General features: G+C 39.0%; 3 protein-coding genes across 3 annotated transcripts; 2 read left to right on the plus strand and 1 right to left on the minus strand.

The window, feature by feature from the left end:
* Positions 1–581: 581 nt before the first annotated feature.
* LOC149799620 (uncharacterized) lies at positions 582–2,162 on the plus strand. The gene is made up of 2 exons (XM_089958960.1): positions 582–1,244; positions 1,808–2,162. Exons 1-2 carry the CDS (start codon positions 767–769, stop codon positions 2,029–2,031), a joined length of 702 nt encoding a protein of 233 aa, XP_089815086.1. The 5' UTR covers positions 582–766; the 3' UTR covers positions 2,032–2,162.
* Positions 2,163–3,158: 996 nt separating this feature from the next.
* On the plus strand, positions 3,159–6,892 carry LOC149799621 (uncharacterized). The gene is made up of 4 exons (XM_089958961.1): positions 3,159–4,548; positions 5,063–5,289; positions 5,512–5,689; positions 6,154–6,892. The coding sequence occupies exons 1-4, from the start codon at positions 3,402–3,404 to the stop codon at positions 6,387–6,389; spliced, it is 1,788 nt and encodes a 595-aa protein (XP_089815087.1). The 5' UTR covers positions 3,159–3,401; the 3' UTR covers positions 6,390–6,892.
* A 1,737-nt stretch (positions 6,893–8,629) lies between these two features.
* LOC149799622 (uncharacterized) lies at positions 8,630–10,646 on the minus strand. Its single transcript, XM_089958964.1, has one exon. The coding sequence runs from the start codon at positions 10,585–10,587 to the stop codon at positions 9,310–9,312; it is 1,278 nt and encodes a 425-aa protein (XP_089815090.1). The 5' UTR covers positions 10,588–10,646; the 3' UTR covers positions 8,630–9,309.
* Between the last annotated feature and the right edge of the window lie 9,925 nt (positions 10,647–20,571).

Here is a 20,571-nt window from a genome sequence, read left to right on the forward strand (position 1 = left end):
GAGTATGTTTTGGGTCTATTCCAACTCATGAAAGCATAAATTAAAGGTCAAATGGGACAATCTAGTCCCAAGACCTACCATCTAAATTATAAGCACTCTTTGAGCGCATAAATGCGTGGGAGTTGTGGCACTGATTCCTTCATGCACGATCAAATTTTAAGCCTGCACGTGTGCAGGCATTAAATAGTCGCACACGCCCTAGCGGGTTAATGCGACTATAATTAAACTAAGCAAGTCTGACCATCAACCTATGATGATGACTTCAAGACTAGCTAAACTGAATGAAGCCCACCTAATTGTACATCGTGTCAGGAAAAGTCTGATTCCCAAACTTAAAGAGATTGAGAATGTCAAGATGTTAAAAGTAGCCCAAGACCTGATAGAAGATGTCTTCAAAGATGAAATCTAGAAAGAGCAAGAAGAATGGACCGAGAAGTACAGACTTCTGAAGCAGCGCAGAGAGCAGCAGCAACAGCAGGAGACAGACAGAGGCTTTGTGGGCTGTCGTGTAGACACGAAAGGCCAAAATTAAAATTAAGTTTGTTTCCCCTTACCCGACCGACCCTCTTAAAATCCGCCGACTGAAAAATTTTTTTTGAAAAATTTGCGATAGTATTTTTTTTTTTTTTTTCGTTTTGTTCAAAAGTTCGTTTTTTCGTTTCGTTTCGTTGTGCGATCCGTATTTTCATGCAGTCAACAAAATCGATGTCACTAGCGCGCGAAAAACGTTTGTTGCAAGGTGTTTAAATTAGATAGGAAAAGCATCATGACCGGCATGGCCGGCAAAAGAAAATACGAAGAAGATTTCATTATATGTGTAAGCGTAATCGCGAAATGCGGGAAATCAAACAAAAAAATTTGTAACAACAGAATACTAGAATACTCAACGGAGTGTACATGGGATGATGTATATCACGACATTACCAATGATACAGACTTTCGCCCTCATAAAGCAGATGTACTGAACGTCAGTTTATCAGACAAACTGGATGGAACGATGACTTTTCATCCAGACCTTCACGAAGGTCTGCATGTGGTGAAAGAGTTTAATCAGCGACTGAAATATGTTACATTTACGGTGACCCGTGATGAAAGTGTTGGGTTGGATGATGTTTCCTCAACTACTACTAGTACAGAAAATCAACAAGCACCACCTGCACGGACTGCCTTTTCTGTTTTAATGTCTACTTCCGTGGCAACAAAGCTACCACAACTTAAGGACACAAATGCTGAGCGTTTCACTGGTATAAACAATTTTTTTTATATGAAATAATGTTATTTTCAAACATCTGTCTGACAGTTATTAGAAATGAATTCATGCACCCTCTGACAACTGCAATCTTTCTAGAATTTTTACTGCCTTCCTAATAATATATTTAAAGTCTGTTTGTCAAGTACAAATGTTTAAGCTTTGACCGACAATAAACACAGAGCATACACAATATAGCAAAAACTATACATATATAACATACAAAACAAAAGCAGACAATAAAAACATTAAAGACATACATAAACATGATTAAAACATTATTTTGATACCTGCAGTGCATAATGAATATGGCAGTGTTAAAGTTTATTAATTATGAAATCCGTTTGTTGATATTAGATTCAAGGTTTTGAATTTTATCTGCCATGGGGCACGATTGCAAGACAGCCAACAGTAACTGGTGTCACATTGAAGACTGCTGTCTGTTTTTTGTGTGCCATGTACACTTATTCCACATCTCATATCTCATTTAATATTATCTATCAGTAAAGCTGGCCATTCCATCTCAGTGAAAGGTTTTTCTTATTCCATTTTTTTCAGCTAAAGATGAGTTGTTTAACGGCATAGTCAAAGATATGATAGAATGTGGAGACAAATTTCCTGGAAGCATGTCCCACCAGAGTATATCTGAACAAGTCCTGGTGCTAGTAAATGCTTTGTGGTACATAAGTGGCAACATGTCCACAATAGAAGAGAGAGCGGCCCACCTGACAAGAATCAAGCACATCCCGGAGAGGTGTTTATCTTTGATAATATTAAATTGAAGTAAAAGATTAATCTTTATTCAATGTATATTTATTACAAACATTCCTGCAACACATAATTCTAGAGAAATTTAATATAGTAAGTGTCTTAATGTCCATAGTTTTTTTTTTTTGATTTTCAATGATAAAACTGAGCAAGCAATACTATCTCACGTTAAAGGAAAATATGACAGACTTTTTAATATTTGGTAAGCTGATTAAAATAAAGGTTCAATGTCATAAGATTTAAAAAATTGGTTGAACACTTGACTTTTTTTATTTCTTTTGTGTTGCTACCCAACCCTAATATTGCGATGGAAGAGGGTGGTTTTATAGCACCATAAAATCTGGTTCAACCTTCCACGGTTTCATTTAAGCCTGTACAAAGTCAGGACCATTGCGGTTGTCAATTTCTCCATTATGTACATGTAGTAACCTCCATTTTGCTTACTTTACTTTTCCGTGACATTTGTCAGAGATTGATTATCCTTGTTCAGTAATTTTGTTGTAACTTACCTTTTTTTTACAGGTTTTTAAAGTTTGATGGTGCTAATGATTATAAAAGAAAGAAGCAAAAACGTCCACAGCTTACTGCAAAAGATCTGAAGTTACAAGTCCAGTGTTTATTCAGGCTAATCTCAAGACCTTTTACACAGCATTGGACCATAAGAGGTGACACTGAAACCTTAACTGGATGTTTACAGTCTTATGCAGATTATTTAGAAAAAGCAAATGAAAAACAGATATCACGACAATTACAAATGAATCCAGTTCGTCAGATTGATTCCAATCTCTCCATTGCACATCGTCCTAGACAAGATGAAATCCTACCATGTTACAGTCGATTGGATGGTCAGGTATCTCAGATGGCAATGTTTCAACCTCTCTTCTTTGATGAAGATTTGCATTTAAATGAACCATTTAAAGGGCCAGAACAACGATTTAGATATTTTGAGAAACTTTGTCTGACCATACCAGTACATATGTTAAGGTACGACCCTGGTGGAGGAATTGGGGCGATTTCTTTTATCTGGAGAATTCCTGAAGATGGGATGTCTTCTTCGGAAATGTTTATGAGAGACAACCAAGTTTTGCACAGCTTACGCAATAAACTGCCTGAATATCACACAAGACAAATGAGACAGGAGTTCTTCAATACTTACGGAAATATTGCTGGAACCATTATACCTCCACACATTTTGCGGTCTATCTACACAACCTTTACAAATGATGCTTCAGCAGATCAAAATAAGGAAATAGATAACCGAGTACGTCTTTCTGTTTTGGGGATTGATCCTGATCTTGTGGTAGATTTACGTCACTTAAATAAGGGTAGACCTAATGACACTTTCGATGTATTTTTTCAGACCCTTGAAAAGTAGATTCAGGACATGGTTGCTGCAGATGAGAGGAGACACAATACAGAGCATATTTCACGTTTTTTGTCTGTTAGGGATATGATAGAGCAGGTGAAAAGTAAAGTACCAGAAGGAACCAATATTCCCAGTGAGTCATCAGTCCTACTAGCATTTGTTCCAAAAAATGCACATCAAAATGTAGCCAAGTTATACAAAGGTAGAGTACCTATTAGATTGAAAGTACAGACCAGGCAACTTCGTGCACAACACCAAGATGATCACTACTGTTCAGCTCTTTTTAAATATTGTAGAGCATATGCAACACAATTTAGAGACATTAGTAATTTTGTGTGTATGGACGACAAGTCTAAGCTGGACTTTGGAGAACCTGATCTCTTCACCTCAACAGGGGTAAGAGGGAAGAAATCCATAGTTCCGATGAATTCAGTACTTTCCTGTCTTGATCATGATGTGCAGAGCAAAGGCTCACTTACTCCTTCTGTCGTACTTGATGTAGATATTCCAGGTGATGCAACAGAAACATTCTACAGGGGACAAGTCTCGGTTACATTCAAAGATAGTATCTTCCAGGCAAGCACCCCCTTCCGTCACATAGTAGAGCTTGAAACTATTCTGAAAGCTAAAAATGAGAACAAACCAGCTTTATTTATGTACACAGATGGTGGTCCTGACCATCGGGTCACATATGGAGCAGTAAAGTTGTCATTGCTTGTTTTATTCAGAAGACTCCGGTTAGAATTCTTAGTTGCCTGCAGAACTGCACCAGGTCACTCTTGGACTAATCCGGCTGAGCGGATTATGTCACTTCTCAACATTGCCTTCCAAAACACTGCACTTGCACGAGAGCTTGCCTCATCTGATGTAGAAACAATTCTGAAAACATGCGGAAGTATGAATGAAATCAGAACAAAAGCTGGAAAAAACAATCAAATTAAAACAGAATGGCTACAGTCAGTTCAACCTATGATCAAAACCCTGTCCTCAAGAACAGAGAGAGTCCAACTTAAGGAAAAGTCTTTCAAAGTATTTAAAGCAGCAGAGGATGCTGATGTTGAAATGGCTGAAGCTGAAGTGACCCTTATAGACCCTGCCATCAAAGTTGGAAAGTATCAGCATCAGCAACTTAGCCATGCAACACAGCTGAAAAATTTATTGGTAAGTACAGAGATCTACAGAACATTTTTATTGCTTGCGACACTCAGAAAGTGCCAGGGTTGAAGTTGCAATATCTTGTCAGTCTGTCCGTAATTTCAAGGGTGAGTGTCAGAGCATTTTATAATTCCAAACTGAAAGTGGACATGCAGCTCTCCCGATTTGTTAGACTTCTACATTATAAAAACTCACCATTGACAGATAAATCATGATTTATTTACAGATATACACAAATTTTAAAAATAGAATAACATTGCATACAAATTGTCTTTGTAAGTCGACAGGAATTATTTTGAAATATTAATTTAATGTCCCAGGGCACTACTCTTAAACATTATGCCAGGAACCCGTTCATTGTGCATTTTCTCATTTTTTCTTCATATGAAACATAACTCAAACATAATTTAGTCCTTAGTTTAAACTTATTGGCTCATTTTCAAAAGTGATGTGTTAAATGTCCCTGCATGTCAGCCCTTTCTATTAAATAAAAGATTTTCATGTCTCTTGGTATTTTATTACAGCTGATCACTGCCGTGAACGTCATTACTCCTTTCAGATCAGAAGATGTCATGATGAGGGTTGCTGTCCTACTCCAGAGAGGGAATGGGCGTGGTTACCAGACCCCATATTAGACATAACTGGACAGCATTACAAGCCATTTGATGAACTGCTTGGTAAAGAAACTACAGATAAGGACAGGCCGTCTAGTTTAAAGCAAACTGTAGCTGCTGTGGCACAAGAACAACAGGTAAGGATGTTCATAAATCTTATTAAAATATAGAAGTTTTACAAAGTATTGATTTAACAGTTATAAATTGTGCAATAATAACAACACATGTATATAAAAAAGTTATTTAAGAAACTGCAACTTTAATAGAACCCCTTGTAACATAATAAGTTACAAAATAGAGGGCATGTCACTACACAACACTTAAAACACAAGTGATGATATTTATGTTTCTTTTTACAGGGTTGTAAAAACAGTATTCTTGTGGGACAGAATGTTAGACAAACTGTTAACTGCTGTGAGTGTCTAAAACCACGATGCATATACGCTAAGACGAAACTAACAGCAAGAGACCAGAGAGCTTTGACACATACTTTGGAGAAATACGACTATACTTGTGGTTCTGTTATCACACCTGATGGTAAGTTCTAATGATTTAATATTTTATACTTTTATCCAAGTCCTTAATACTTTATTCAAAAATATACCTATACACTCTTCACATACTGAATGCGGTTTGACTCTTACCTTGATTTAGAATCATGTCTGACACTGTCAGAGAGCCCAGATAGTTTTTAATGCTCTTTCATGTCAGATATTGCTTTTTTTAACTGTGATTTTCTCTTAGTACTAGCCATTGCACTAAAATTTTAATGTGAATATTATTTTACAAGTATTCCTGTTTCCTGGTCCATGCTCCCAATTTTTAGTGAAGTCCAAGTTGCTCATTTATCTTTTTATACTAGTTTCTCTGTGTTTATAAAGATAATTATTTACAGATTTAGTTTCAGGTTCTATATGCTATTTGTTGTGTATCATGTCTAGTCACCTTCGGACATTAAAGTTCAATTTTGGATAATTGGTGTTCTATTTAATATATTTTAGGAGACATCCTACAGGGAAAAGTGTTTGTAAGACTACAATTGTCTTGTGCTGTACACATTGAATTCCCATACTATGCCAGCAACATTGGCAGACCAGATATTTGTGCTCATTGTGGAGCCATAGGAGCAGAAAAATCCCAGGAAATGACTGGAAGATTCCGTACTGTTCTACCAGTGTGCCAGCAATGTTTAGCATCTGGAAAGGACATTCCAAAACGAAACCCAGTTAAAAACTAACCAGCAGCTTTTAGTGACATTTAAAATGATGTTTTGCATTGTTTGTTTCTTTTTTGTTAGTTAGATTTCTACATGTATTTAGTGTTCTGACATTACTTTATTGACATGTTTCTGCATATTTGAGACACTATTCAATGTCTAACTTTATATTTGTGCATTTTGACAGGTCTTGCAAATATGTTAAGTCTCATTATATATTGAACCCAATGATACTAGTCAGAAAGAATACTCAAGACTTTTAAAATACTTTTATTAATTATTTTAAAACATTTTTATACATTTGACCTAGTCAGAAAAAATACTAAGGGTTATTCCAGCAAATATCTACCTTAACCCAACACTCCTCAAAAACTCGGAAAAAAACACTTCTTGCACCTTTACATGTGTATCTTTATATTTCATTGAAATTACTCTCATTTAATATATGTTTCAAAATTTGAGTAAATCTGTTAAATTGGTACCCTGGCCAATGCCTGCAGGGAGTATTTTTATTGGAATAGCCCTTATCAAATACTAATCTAGTCTATAAAACATTTTAAACTTGTTCACAAGTTAATGTATTTCAGTTCATGAGTTACTGTATTTCAGTATTATTATTAAAGTTGAATTTATCGTTTTTCTGTTTCTTATGTGTCAGTTTATAGTGTCATGAATTTCATGAGAAAAAAAAAATTATTAGCCTACCTACCTACCCAACTTCAAATTGTTGGGTAGGGTAAGGGGAAACAAAGATATTTTTAATTGCGGCCAAAGAGTTCTCCTTCTTTTTCCGCTGAAGCAGAACCTTTCCTGTCGGGAAGCCTGCAGCCAGACTGGGACGCAATCTTCGACGATAAGGCATTGCCATAGCCCCCTTCAACAAAACAGGCCTTTCCAGGGCTACCCCTAAAATCTAGAAAAGAGATGGTAGTCAAATTGTCAAAAGTTTGTCCATTTTGTTTGCATGTTAAAAAATATACGTGTTTCTATAAGCACTTCATTTCCCTGGCTTGTAAGATAGTATGTGTGTGTGTGCGCGCGCACGTTTGTATGTGTTTGTGTGTTTGTTTCTTTCCCTTAACAAAAATCTTATCCCTTAACAAAAAAGTGCGTATGTATGGGTTTTTGTAATCACGCATTCGTTTGTATGTACGTGCTTTAATCCATGCGTTCGTTTGTGTATGTGTGTATATGTGCGCCCGTACGTTTGTATGTGTTTGTGTTTGCTTTTTCTTTAACATAAAGCTTGTCCCTTAACAAAAAAGTGCTTATGCATGTATGTGTTTTTGCATGCACGCCTTCGTTTGTGTGTATGTGTGCGCGCGTACGTTTGCATGTTTATGTTTGTTTTTTCTTAGCAGAAAGCTTATCCCTTAACAAAAATTGTATGTGTTTTTGTATGCACGCGTTTGTTTGTGTTTATGTGTGCGCGTACGTTTGCCTGAGTTTGTTGTTTTCCTCAACAAAAAAGTGTATGTGTGTGTACGTGTGCGCGCGTACGTTTATGTTTGTTTTTTCCCTTAACACAACAAAAACCCTGGTCTCTTAAAAAAAGTGTATGTGTTTGTATGCACGAGTTGGTTTGTGTTTGTGTATTTTGTTTGTGTGCGCACGTTTGTTTGTGTGATTGTGTTTGTTTTTTCTTAACAAAAAACATGTTCCTGCTCAATGTGTTTGTTATGTGTGAAGGTAGTGTCATTATAAACACTGGCATTTTTACTAATGTGATTGTGGGTGATGATATGTTTTGTAAAATTTAAATTTCCTTCTCCACAATGTATTGATAGTAAACAATGTGATAGTGTGTTGCTGTGATGCTTTGAATAAAACTATTTTAGATTAGCACTCTCATCATTATGGATTGTTTGGTAGGTGATTCTATGTCTATAAAGTTGTGTCCCGCCCCCGCCAGGCGATGTTTTTGTTTTTTTGCATGAACGTTATTGGTTCCTGCCACGCCAGACGATGTTTGTGTTTATGCTATGTTTGTGTTTGTTTATTTGTCTATGTCTATAAAGTTGGGTGTCCCGCTGTGCCAGGCGTTATATAAAGTTATATGCCCCGCTCGCTAGATGTTATATCAAGTTATACGTCCCGCTCCGCCATGGGTTATATCAAGTTATATGTCCCGCCTCGCCAAGCGTTATATAAAGTTATGTGTCCCGCCCCGCCAAGCGTCAGTTCGCTGAAAGGGAACCGCTTTCCATTCACACAATATTGTAATGTATAATCTTAATGAAGAACAAATTGTGAGCACAAAATGGATCTGCAAGTATTTTCTACTTGCTATTTTATTTTTCTAGTTTAACAAGCTCTACAAATATGCATGATTTGAAAAACTGGATATATGTTACCAAAAGAATCCACAGCAGCTATTTGAGAAAACCTACCGATTTGGAAATAAATTATAGTACTTACCAATTTGGAAATAAATTCTAACACCTACCAATTTTGGAAATAATTTCTAATACCATCCAATTTGGAAATAAATTCTAGTAACTAATCATTTCGAAATAAATTTTAAAGCATGCTTTCAACAATACTGCAAAGTGTTACATTTCTGTCTAATTTCAAACGGTTAGTCATTATTTGTGCAAGTCGCAAATATATATCGATCAAAGCATGAAAAACAAAAACAGAAAACGAAGTCAAGGAATGAGAACAACTTGAACTTTCCTAATTTTACAAGAGTGAATAATCTTTACGACATACACCTCGAACAACTGGTTTGAAATACTCTCTAAGAAAGATGTGGAATAATACATTAAAGAAATGAAATCGCAGGATTATTTCAGCAATGTTGTGACATGTCTGTGGATGATGTATTGTCTAATTTAATCAGATAAAAGGTCGAATATTTTGACAGTCATCACTTTAAGTTTGAACAATCACAACGAAATACGATTTGCAGAGTGTCTGAAATAGCCAAATCAAACTTATATTAAATTATTTTGAATACTTTAACGTCATTTGATTGTTTTTCAAACACAAGAATTGTGTCGTTCTTGTCATTCAAACAAATGCCAACAGGATTTTGAAGTTTATCATCGCATGACAGAAGCACACCAAGCTGTCGCCCTTCTGGAGTAACCTGTATGACAGTGTAAGACGCCATCCCACAACAGTAAATGAACCCTTGTTTGTCTACCATGATCCCTGATGAGGCTTTCAGATCACTGCTTTCAAACGTATTTATTTTATTTCCTTTCATATCCATGGTTACCACTGCGTCATCTGTTGTGTAATATATCTTTTGTCCATCCGGACTTACACAGTGAGTATTGTGCAAATCTAACAAGTCATAAGACATAATTCTATTGACGATTTTGTCTGAAGTATAGTAAGTAAGCAATGAATCTCCAACAATGTCGACAATAATGTTCTTTTGGTAGGATGCTATTCCATAGCAGAGTTGGCCGACAGATATGATCCTCAGTGGTGTGAGATTATCAGTAACAGACACAAGTTTAATATATGTACCTACAGTTACAGCCACAGTAACTTCATCTATACGACATATATACATATTCGCACCTTCCACTTCCAGATAAGAGGCTAGTTGACAATGTCTATTAAACAACTTTAATTTTTGATTTCCTGCATCAGACAACACAAATCTTTCATCAATCATGAAAACACCCGAACATATCTGGCATATTTCCTGATCATTGGGAATCTTGGCACTAAATGTGACCATTGAATTAGGTTTAATTTGTGGTAATATCGTTTTCTTTGTTGCCAATGATGCGTCAGAGGATAGTCTCGGAAAAGTGACCCCTCTTCTTATCAATTTACCGATCGATGACAAGGTTTTAATTATTCCTTCACAACTGCTGTCAATTTCAACTCCTAATTCAACAATTTCTGAGTTATTTTCCATTGTTTTATATCGCTCCAAATACTTTAGAACTTGTCCGGATACTTTGGTCGTGGTGATAAATATTTTCATGCCATCCTCTAATTTTCTACTTCCCATTAGCATTTCTTCAGTCGTTTCAATGGCCGCTATTGAGCTCTTACATTCCACAATTTGATCTGATATTGTTACTGTTTCCTGTTTACACATCTGGTTTAGTTCTTCAAGAGCTGCAGTCTGTTGTCTATCAATAAGTTCTTTGATGGTGGTGGTCCAATCTTGAATCGACTTGGTTATTGCAATCTTTTGCTGCTCAATTAATTCCAAATTTTTTGACCTACTTTCAAGCATGGTGATAAACATCTTTTTCGCTGCATCCTAATTTGTCAGATATTTGCTTATTGTCTTTCACTTCTAGCAGCAGAGAGACTGGGCCCACCAACTTTTTCGTCCAACAGGACCATCTATCAAAAACTCTTCTGATAGAAGGTCTTATTTCGCAAAATAAACCCTTCTAGCCAGAAACTATGATGACTAAATCCTCTTTTCTGGCTACGGGGGTTATTTCGACAGCGATAACCAGCCGCTATAAATAATAGTTTCTTCACCGGGGTGACGTCGACGACGACGTTGTGGCGTAGTCTCTCTGCTGCTAATCATTTTAGGATTTCTGTTGTGAATTAAAAATTCGGGTTAACAATAATGGCCAACATCGGAGAAGCACATTCCGCTAGACTAGCTCGAGAACGACTTGAAGCAATAAAAAATTTTCTTCCTGTGCGAGATAGTGTCAGAGAAAAATTACAACAACGACAGCAAGACAAGTTGAATTCACGGAGGATACAACAGAATTATTTAAACCCGTAACAACAGCTACTGAAACAATAAAAACCGCTATCATAGGAAAACCTGATCCTGATAAACCGCAACAAAGTCTTCTTCAGGCAATAGAAGAACTTAAGAAGGCTCAACCGAAACCGATCAAAGGATTTAATTATAAGGAGGATTTCGCTGAAGATTTTGTGGATCAAATTAAAAATCGTCCAGTCAGAAATAGAGATGAAATAATTGCTTTTGGCGTTGACGCTGCTAGGGCTTATCACTCTCGAGAAAAGTTTATTAAAGATCCTAATCAAAAGGTAACTAAACAACAATTTCTCGATGGAATTTATAAAATAAAACGGGGTGTTGAACGGTTAGATACCAGTGATGCATTTTATCGAGAGTACATGGCAGGATCAGATCGATATGATATCCAAATGCGACAGACAAAACGGCATAAAAAACCAACGCCGAAAAAAATAGCTAACCACAAGCCGTCACAACGACAACAACAAAGGAATCAGAAGAAGAATATCGACTTCCTCCTCCGTTGCAGCAGACCCAACAAGAAACTCCTCGGGGGTTGTTTACGAAATTCGGTCTTGATAAAATGGGGGGGGGGGGGTTGGAATCTTCCCGCTTTTGCTTTAAATAATTTTGATGACAGAGAAAAATTTTTAAGAAAAAAACGTAAACAAAAAATTGACACCCTCAAGGATTGGGCAGAAGCGGTATATTTTGGTAACCATGATTTACCCGTTGATATAAGCGATCCTGGTTATATAAAATTTAGTGAGAAATTGGAAGAGTTAAGAGAGAAACAACAACAACAACCACAATCATCCTCCGATGAGGGAGCCACTAAAGAGGAATTTTATAGTGACTCCGGAGAAATATCCGGGAGCCGTTTAGGGTCTGGTTTTATTGCTTGTCCTAATAATATCGTCGATGATGTATCTCGGTTAGAAGTTCTCATCGGAGGAAAACGTGCCGGAAATAACTCTCCGGAAATAATTAATGAAGCTGCTGATATCTGTCAACGACTATTTCAGCGTGGCATCATGGATATCGGCATCTACCGTGAACTTGTTAATGAACTCGCAGATGGTTATTACAGCGACTGAAGGTCACAGTAATTTTAGTTAGAGAAACAGCAATTAAATAAAATGATTATACACGATACTCGACCCAGCCCAGTCAGAGTAGTGAATTCACGATTACCGGTCTATCAAGTAACATACGGAGATGGTCTCGGTGATGTTGTTACGGGTTTGTTTTCAAGGATGGCCCCTAAGGCGTTACCGATTGCGAAACAATTGGCGATGAAAGCGGTTGATGTTGTTAAGGATAAAGCCCTTGGAGCTGTTGGTAATCTTGCCGGAAGGGCATTTACGTCAGTTAAGGGTAGACTGTCTCGGTTAGCACGCAGACCTAGCGCGGTTAAACCACCGCCAGTAAAATTGCCGAGCACTGAACTTATGCCCGCGGATGTCAGTAAAGTAATAAATCAATCCGCGAATCAAAAACTTGCGGCGCTAGTAAACCAAATACCCGAACAAATAAATACAAGCCTGATATCAGGAAGTGGTTTTCGTTTTAGACGACGATAATTTTATATAATGGTAAACGTGTATCTGACCCAGCGTTCGACATGGATGCACCAACGCTTAAAGATGAGTCTGTGCGTGATTATCAGTATTATTCCTACGAAGCAAGATCAGCCAATCAGCCGAGTCGAACTGAATTACAAGTACATGATACAAGCAGATATTTCTTACCCGCTGAAGCATTCCTTGAAGTAGCGGGTGAGGTCGTAACAGATGTTGTCGCTAATACACCATATGGGCGTGATGTCCGAGTTGGTCTTGTCAACAACGGCATCATGGCACTGTTCAAAAGTGCTTCATATAGCATCGATGGAAAGGAAATTGAAACGATTCAGGATAACGTCGACGTTGCCACAACAATCGTGGGATTAGCACGATACTCAGATGATTACACTAGATCGGCTGGTCCGACTATGATGTTCGCTAAGGATAATACTGATCATCCGGATCATAGATCTAGCATTGCGAGACGACCAACCAACCGTGCTGCTCCTCCTGCTGCTATTGATAACTTTGAAGATTTATCATTTCCCAACCCTAATTACAATCTTGGTTTTGCTATGCGTAAATTAATGCTATCAGGTGATCGCAGAAAATTTTCGTGTGCAATTCCGCTGTCTCATATTTTTGGGTTCTGCAGAAATGTCAGAAAAGTTATTTTTGGAGCCAAGCATACAGTTGTCCTTGTTAGAAAGGGTGATAGCAACGACGCCATCTGACGAGACGATGATGCTGGTGTCGCTGCCGGTAAAGTAATATTATCCAGGCTTGCGTTGTGGATGCCAGTAATGTCACCATCGTTAGCTGAAGAGCAACGGTTACTCTCTTTCATGGACACAGGTGGCAAATCATTGATATCATGGTTGACAACATCTACAGATTCCATTCAGGGTGCCGGTGCTGGACCATTCACGTGGCACATAGCATCACAACAAGGAGTGTCAGCACCGCGTCATATTTTCATTGCACTTCAAAATAATAATAGGTAAATAGTCAAACACACTCGCATATGATATTTGACCAACTTGATGTCAGAGAAGTTTCGCTGCGAATAAATGGGCATCAAGAACCATCCGAGGATATAGAGATAAATTTTGGAAATAATCAAGTTGCGCGTGCGTATCATCGTCTGATGACATTTATGGGACGTGATCAAAATATTGATACCGGCTTGCAGATATCACAGTTGGATTTCACAACGTTGTATCCGATTTATTACTTTTCGCTGGAACATCTTGATCTGACCAAACAATCGGTCGTTGATATGCACTTCAAGGCTAACGTTGGTAATTTCCCCGCTGGTAGTTTTAGAGCAATCGCTGTTATACTCTCCGATAAAGCAATGCTACTTGAAGGTGTTGGTGGACGAATGAGAGTCATTGATGCACCAGTAGAAAACCTGTAGTTTTCCGAAAATATGTAGACAATTAGACCCATCTCGTATTAAATAAAATGTCATACAATTATGTTAATGTGTCACCGACTCCTGGTCAGGTGAAGAAATTACAATCGAAAAACGCGAGCACATGTGGGACATCAATAACGTTAAAGCACGATCAGCTAGCGGGCGGTCCAAACAAGCTGTCGCTGACTAAAACTCAGCTAAAACATTTCAACAGCGCGAAGCAGGGCACGACTGGAGTTCGAATTGATCTCTCTCCGGCCGCGGTCAAATATATGGTCAAAAAGACCGGCGGAATACTTCCATTTCTTCCAATAATTGCCGATGCGTTAGCACCAGCAGCAGCCGCCGCGGCAAAGGCAGCCGCGTTAGAAGCAGTTGGAACCGCTGCTGGAATGGCACTAAAGAAAGTAACCGGAAAAGGAATTTTACACAAGGAAAGTCTAAAAAAAAGACAAACAAGAACACAAAAACCAACAAGACGCCCCCGAAAGACAACTATGCCTCAGCCCAATCGTTTAAAACTTCAAGTGGAACAATACGGAGCAGGTCTAAGACTACCGGGAACTCCGGCGTCATGGTACCCAAAAAGGTTTTGAAAACACTTCCCGGGGGGAATCTTCCCCGGGTGAAGCTTCCAGCGAGTAATTTTGATCTACTCGATGCTGCTAAACAATTACGTGTAAAATCCTTCAGAGGTGTATTTATGCGAGATGAATTACCTGCAACACCGAATAATCCAGAAACAGGAATTATTAATCTTGACAACCGAGAAGGCCCTGGGACTCATTGGGTTGCTTACGCGATCGATCCGCGTGGAATTATCTATTTCGATTCGTACGGGCTAGCACCGCCAGTTGAGTTTCTCAGGTACGTCCAAGGATTTTCAATTCCAGTTTGGCAGTCAACGTTACCAACACAAACACTAACCGATCCTCCGATATGTGGGCAGCAGGTGTTAAACGTCCTTGATGCGATATAAAAAAAACCAGCAACACCTCCTCATAAAGTCGTGCACGAATACACCACATTTGAAAACGGTGGTAACAAATAATGGTTGACATTTACGGAAGATCAAGCAGAACCAAGGAGCGCCGCGAAGACGTAGACTTATCGAAGTATGCAACCAAAGATGACGTTGATAATCTTTTAAATCTGGCCGGAGTTGGCCCAGATGAGGTTGTCATTTTTCAGGACACACACGGGAAACTAAAAACCAGTAATGTTTCGTTGGGCGACATAATTCTCAAAGTCCGTGGAGCTTCCCCGGACAACATCGTTGTGTTTACTAACGACGAAAAAATCAAAGACTCGTTGATATCAATTGCGATGCTGCGAGAGGACACACGAAGAGTCGCAGCGACGCGTGTAGCAAAGACCGGTGATATAATGACAGGCGAACTCAGCATGAACAACAACAAAATAACTGTGTTAGCGGATCCAATAGGTCCCGAAGATGCCGCAAATAAACTATAGGTCGACGCGCAGTACAAACTCGTTGTTGGCCTAGTCAGCGACAGAGTAATAAAATCCGGCGACACAATGACAGGCGAACTCCGCATGAGCGGCAACAAAATAACCGCGTTAGCGAATCCCGAATCCGACCAGGATGCGTCAAACAAACAATACGTCGACATCGTAAACGGTAAACTAAATACGCTACGGGTAGAGTATGATGTTCACATAGGTGCGTTTGCAAGATTTCGCAGAAACTTCAAGATGCCATGAATAAGTTTTTTGGAACACCCTTAGTCGTCGATATGAAGCTTTCCGAAATCAAAACCGACATCAGCACGATCAAACAAACACAGCAGGATATCGTATCGGGTATTCCTGATATCGTTAACAAAACCGGTCTGATTAAGGTCCCCGTTACAGTTACTCCCGGGCATATCACCAACATCGTATTCACGGTATCATCGGGATTTGCAACATGGTCACGACAAAATAATACTATCAAATACACAGCAACAGCCACCGGTGTGTACAGGCTGTCTGTGTTTTCCGCTGCTAAGTTTGAAATCTTCACAACATATCCCTGGAGACACTCCACTGATAAGTATTCCGGGGTTTGCACTGTAATACTAAACAGCGGAACCGAGGAAACATTTATGCTTGAAGCCGAAGACGATAATTTAACAGCAACATCTTACTGGTGGTGTTTGGAATTCGTCGCAACAACTCCTCAGTTGGTGACCGCGTAATTGAAAATCGCCAGTGATTTTAAATAGCGTCGATGATGACGTTGAATCCAGATGCTCAACAATATCGATACAATCAGGTACGTGAGTGGCAGTCAGCGCTGGAAAAACACCATTGACAGATGTGCAACAAAAATAAAAAAATACCGACGCCATGTAACCGTGCTGGACATAACAGTGTATTCGGTATCCGCGGTGGTTGCATCCGCGGGCGTGATACTGTCAGCGCTAACTCCGGTAACCGCCGCCATCGCAATCCCGATCGCGATTTCAGCGTCAGCGACCGCGGCCGGAGTCGCTAATATCATCGCGAAAAAAATATCCTCGTGCGCGACGACAAAACTACACGAGTATCAACAACTGTCCAACGCGGCCAGCAGCGCTTACTCAAGGCTGTCTTCGTTGATATCATCTAGCGTCGACGACAACAACATATCAGATTCTGAATTCGCGTTGATGTCTAGCTGCTACAACGATTACGAGCGCGCTGCTGAAACCGCAAACGGTTTTCATTTGAAAACCAACAATAACAATAACGATGGAACGACAAGCGTTGCTCGACATATCCGCGAATACAACTCCGACAAGGACCACAATGATATCAGTGTCCTCGACGCAACCAGAGTTCAGCATTAATTTACCAACTGCAATTCCAGTTGCCGAAATCGCGTTGGCACAATTACGAGTATATCACAGTTGGCCCAATATCAGGTCGACATCATTTCACGGACAATCGCCGAATAACTCATTTGTATTTTCAAATCAGAATAACGCTGATGGAACCCCAGATTGGAACGCCATTGCGTTACCCACTGGGAGTTATCAGATAGAGGAAATCAACAAAGAAATACAGCGTCAAATAAAACGTATCACCGGAAAGGAAGCAAAAATATCAATCACTGCACACGAGCCAACGCTGTCCACGATCATCGAAATCTCAACGCCGGGTTACGCCGTTGATATCTATAACAGTTCAATCAGAACCGTGCTAGGGTGGCCTCGAAATCCACCACCGGCATCACCGACACCACCTGCACCAGAAAAATCCGATTATATCACTGACGCGCAGTCATATCACACAATTACACCGCCGTACCGAGAACGTCTTGATGAGATCCGCAAGGATAATTTACAGGGTAAGATTTTTCCTGTCGCGCGCGGTGTCGATATTTTGTTTAATTTTACTCCTGAACCCGAGCATGGATGGGTGCGTGTTGGAGTTGTTATGAATCTGAACGACATCGTTGAACACCTAAAGGGTATCAGTGACGCGCATGGAACGCACCGAGGGTATCTACGGCAACACTTCCAAGAACATATCACCGCGGTAAGCACCGCGATGACAAGGTCACGCGAAGAAATTGTTAAACAAATTGAGATATTAAATCAACTTGCCGCAGATATGGAGTATATCTACAAGCACGTGGTTCAGGCGGTAATCACCACCACATCCCCCGATAAACAAAAATTTCTGAGCAAGTACTCGCTGGCCGAAGCTGAACTGCCGAATTTTAAATTACCAGGATATGTTTCCCCGGTCATCTTGCGAAAACTCGTCACTGATATCGTCGATGAATACTTCGATGACATACTTGCACAGCACAAACGAACACTACCAGAACCCGTTATCTTGGCACATGATAATTCCACAGCGAGCGATGGCCAGCATATTTCTCCGGGCATCGTAGCAATCACTGATATCGTCGCGGTCAATCTTGTATGTGATGTCATCGATGGCAGTTACAACATAGACACAACAATATCAAATCAAGCCCAGCAAGGGTTTATACTGTATTCATTTACTCCTACACAACCGCCTGGATTTTTGATTGTGCAAGAGCCAATCAATCCGGTATCGTTGCGGTGTCATAATCCGACGCTGACAAGGATGAATTTTAAAGTCACTGACCAACAACATAGACTGTTGGACCTGCGTGGGGAGACTGTTAGTATTAATCTGCTGGTGAAATCCTAAAGGATTTTCGTCTTAAGACTTTCATCGTAAAAATACAAAGTATTTTTCAAGGACTTTCATCGTGAAACGATTTCCATCGTAAAAATACAAACTATTTTTCAAGGACTTTCAATTAATAATATCATATCATAATAATGTCCAAAAAATCTTCGAATTACCAACAGTATGATGATGACGAGGATGAAACACAAAGTGTTTCCACTGACAGTGATTTTGTTGTCAGTGATGAAGATGTCTCTGACAGTGATTTTGTTGTCAGTGATGAAGATGATGAAACACAAAGTGTTTGTGAATCACAGCGTGATTCTGACAGTGATTTCGCTGACACCGACGACGATGACGATGATAGCACTGTGGGAAACGCTAGCGTTTCCAACGGCATCACCATCAGCGACAGCACTGTCACAATAAATTATATTAAATGAACGCGAAAATAATAGTATGTATCAACACGTGAAATGTTCCATCGTTGACAAGCGCGCGCTTGAAGAATTCATCCGAAAAATATTTACCGGAAATCATTCCCCGGGCGTTGTTAAAATAATCATCGATAAACACGGCAATGATGACTTTTTACTGACAGATTTTCAGCTGAAGCAACTCCGCGAAAACAATATCACGATGATTACTTGTGATGCAGACCAAATCCTCAATGTTGCTCACTCGTGCATTTCACGGGATCATCTTGATAAGATACTTCAGTGAAAATTCTTTACTTTATATACATTTTTTTTACCACTGACCATTTTCCCGATTTCATAACGGTATTTTGCTATGAAAATCAACGAAATCGGACAGTTGCATAATTTACACAGTAAAAAAAAAAATATTACTTTTTTTTTTACTTTCGATTTCACTTCCAGGTAAAATGCAATCAAGGTGAGGTATTTACTTCCTCGTGAATGACTTCGTCATCGGTGACAAAGCTATCATTGCTTGATAAATTCTCTGGATTTTCATCCTTGACCTCGTCAACGGACATACAATGCTTTAATTTCCGGACCCGATTGTTAATTATTTTTTTAGTTTCATACTCAGCTGCCAGTGCCAGCCTGATCTTTTCGACTGCACGAGACAGTGGAACAAATTCATTTATTTGTTTCTCCGCTACGCTGGCCAGTGATTTATACAAATTATTTTGGATCATCTTTATGAATCGATATTGAGCAGGAAGAATATAACGCCCTGCACATTTAGCTTCGTATAATGATTCAAAATCTGACAGAATAGTTTCAACATTTAGTAATATTTTAAATCCTTGTTTTTCTAATTTTTGAATAGCATCAATCACATTATTGATATTTTCTTGATTCATATTTATATATATTTTTAAATCTTTAAAATAAAAAAACATCACATCTCGCTGAGTCTCTAGGGTGTCTTATGACATCCTACCAAACTCAGGAGGGGGCGGAAACACTTACCCCCGATTGAGCCCCTAAACTGCCAAATAACAGTCTAGAAGGCCCAGAGGGTGTGTTTGCGAAACGACGAGACATTCCCCATTTGTGAACCTCCTAGCTTACCATTTGATATGCTAGCAAGGCTCATACGGGGATAACACATAACATGTAGGGACGGCACAAACATATAGTATTTACAGTAGAAGCTATTTACAGCAGTTGTATTTTACAATTGTATACATAACTTATCCTAAGACGGCACAAACACATAACTTATCCTAAGACGGTACAAACACAATGCGGGGTTATAATTCTACATCCAACAAGTTGCACACTACCCCCCTGAAATCAACCCTGTTTCCGGGTAAAAGGTTACCCCGAAACGGGGCGATAACAGAGTACGTGTGCAACTTCGTTGGGTTTCGAAACCCCAATATGGTATTAGGACGATATTGTATATAAACTGACTGATACCCGAAGGTTCAGAAATAGCTCAGCGTGATTTGTTTAAAACGTATTTTCTTAAATATGATCATGTGGAAACCACAGATGAGCCATAAACGAGAACAAGTGTAATAAAAGAGCGATATTGTCTGTGAAAAAAAAGATGAATACACGTTTATTCTTGATTTCATCAAGTACTTTGTCATTCTTGCGCTGTCACCTTGATAGCGTCAAGGGGAAAACAAGGGAAGTTATTTACTTCCTTGTGCAGAAAATCGTCTGCTCGCACCTGTAATACTGCGCTCGATAAATTTACCTATTGCACAAGGGGAGGGGACTAATTGCATGAGATATGCCTAACGGAGTTATCTCCCTTAGGAAAATCATCGTGATAACGAAATATAATTTTCTGATTATTATACTTTTTTGCCAACGCGGATTTATATATTTTTTCTGCGACTTTTCGTACTGAGGATGCACAAATACCGAAATA

The sequence above is a fragment of the Sinohyriopsis cumingii genome, chromosome 5, assembly GCF_028554795.1.
Source record: "Sinohyriopsis cumingii isolate HCF-2022 chromosome 5, ASM2855479v2, whole genome shotgun sequence".
NCBI lineage: Eukaryota > Metazoa > Mollusca > Bivalvia > Unionida > Unionidae > Sinohyriopsis > Sinohyriopsis cumingii.

What these genes read in the sequence shown, in the direction of transcription:
- LOC149799620 (XM_089958960.1), top strand. Translation starts at nt 767, where the DNA reads ATGACCGGCATGGCCGGCAAAAGAAAATACGAAGAAGATTTCATTATA. An exon ending in AAATGCTGAGCGTTTCACTG is followed by an intron (nt 1,245 to 1,807) that starts GTATAAACAATT and finishes CATTTTTTTCAG; the next exon opens with CTAAAGATGAGTTGTTTAAC.
- LOC149799621 (XM_089958961.1), top strand. Translation starts at nt 3,402, where the DNA reads ATGGTTGCTGCAGATGAGAGGAGACACAATACAGAGCATATTTCACGT. An exon ending in GCTGAAAAATTTATTGGTAA is followed by an intron (nt 4,549 to 5,062) that starts GTACAGAGATCT and finishes ATTTTATTACAG; the next exon opens with CTGATCACTGCCGTGAACGT. An exon ending in CTGTGGCACAAGAACAACAG is followed by an intron (nt 5,290 to 5,511) that starts GTAAGGATGTTC and finishes TTCTTTTTACAG; the next exon opens with GGTTGTAAAAACAGTATTCT.
- LOC149799622 (XM_089958964.1), bottom strand. Translation starts at nt 10,587, where the DNA reads ATGTTTATCACCATGCTTGAAAGTAGGTCAAAAAATTTGGAATTAATT.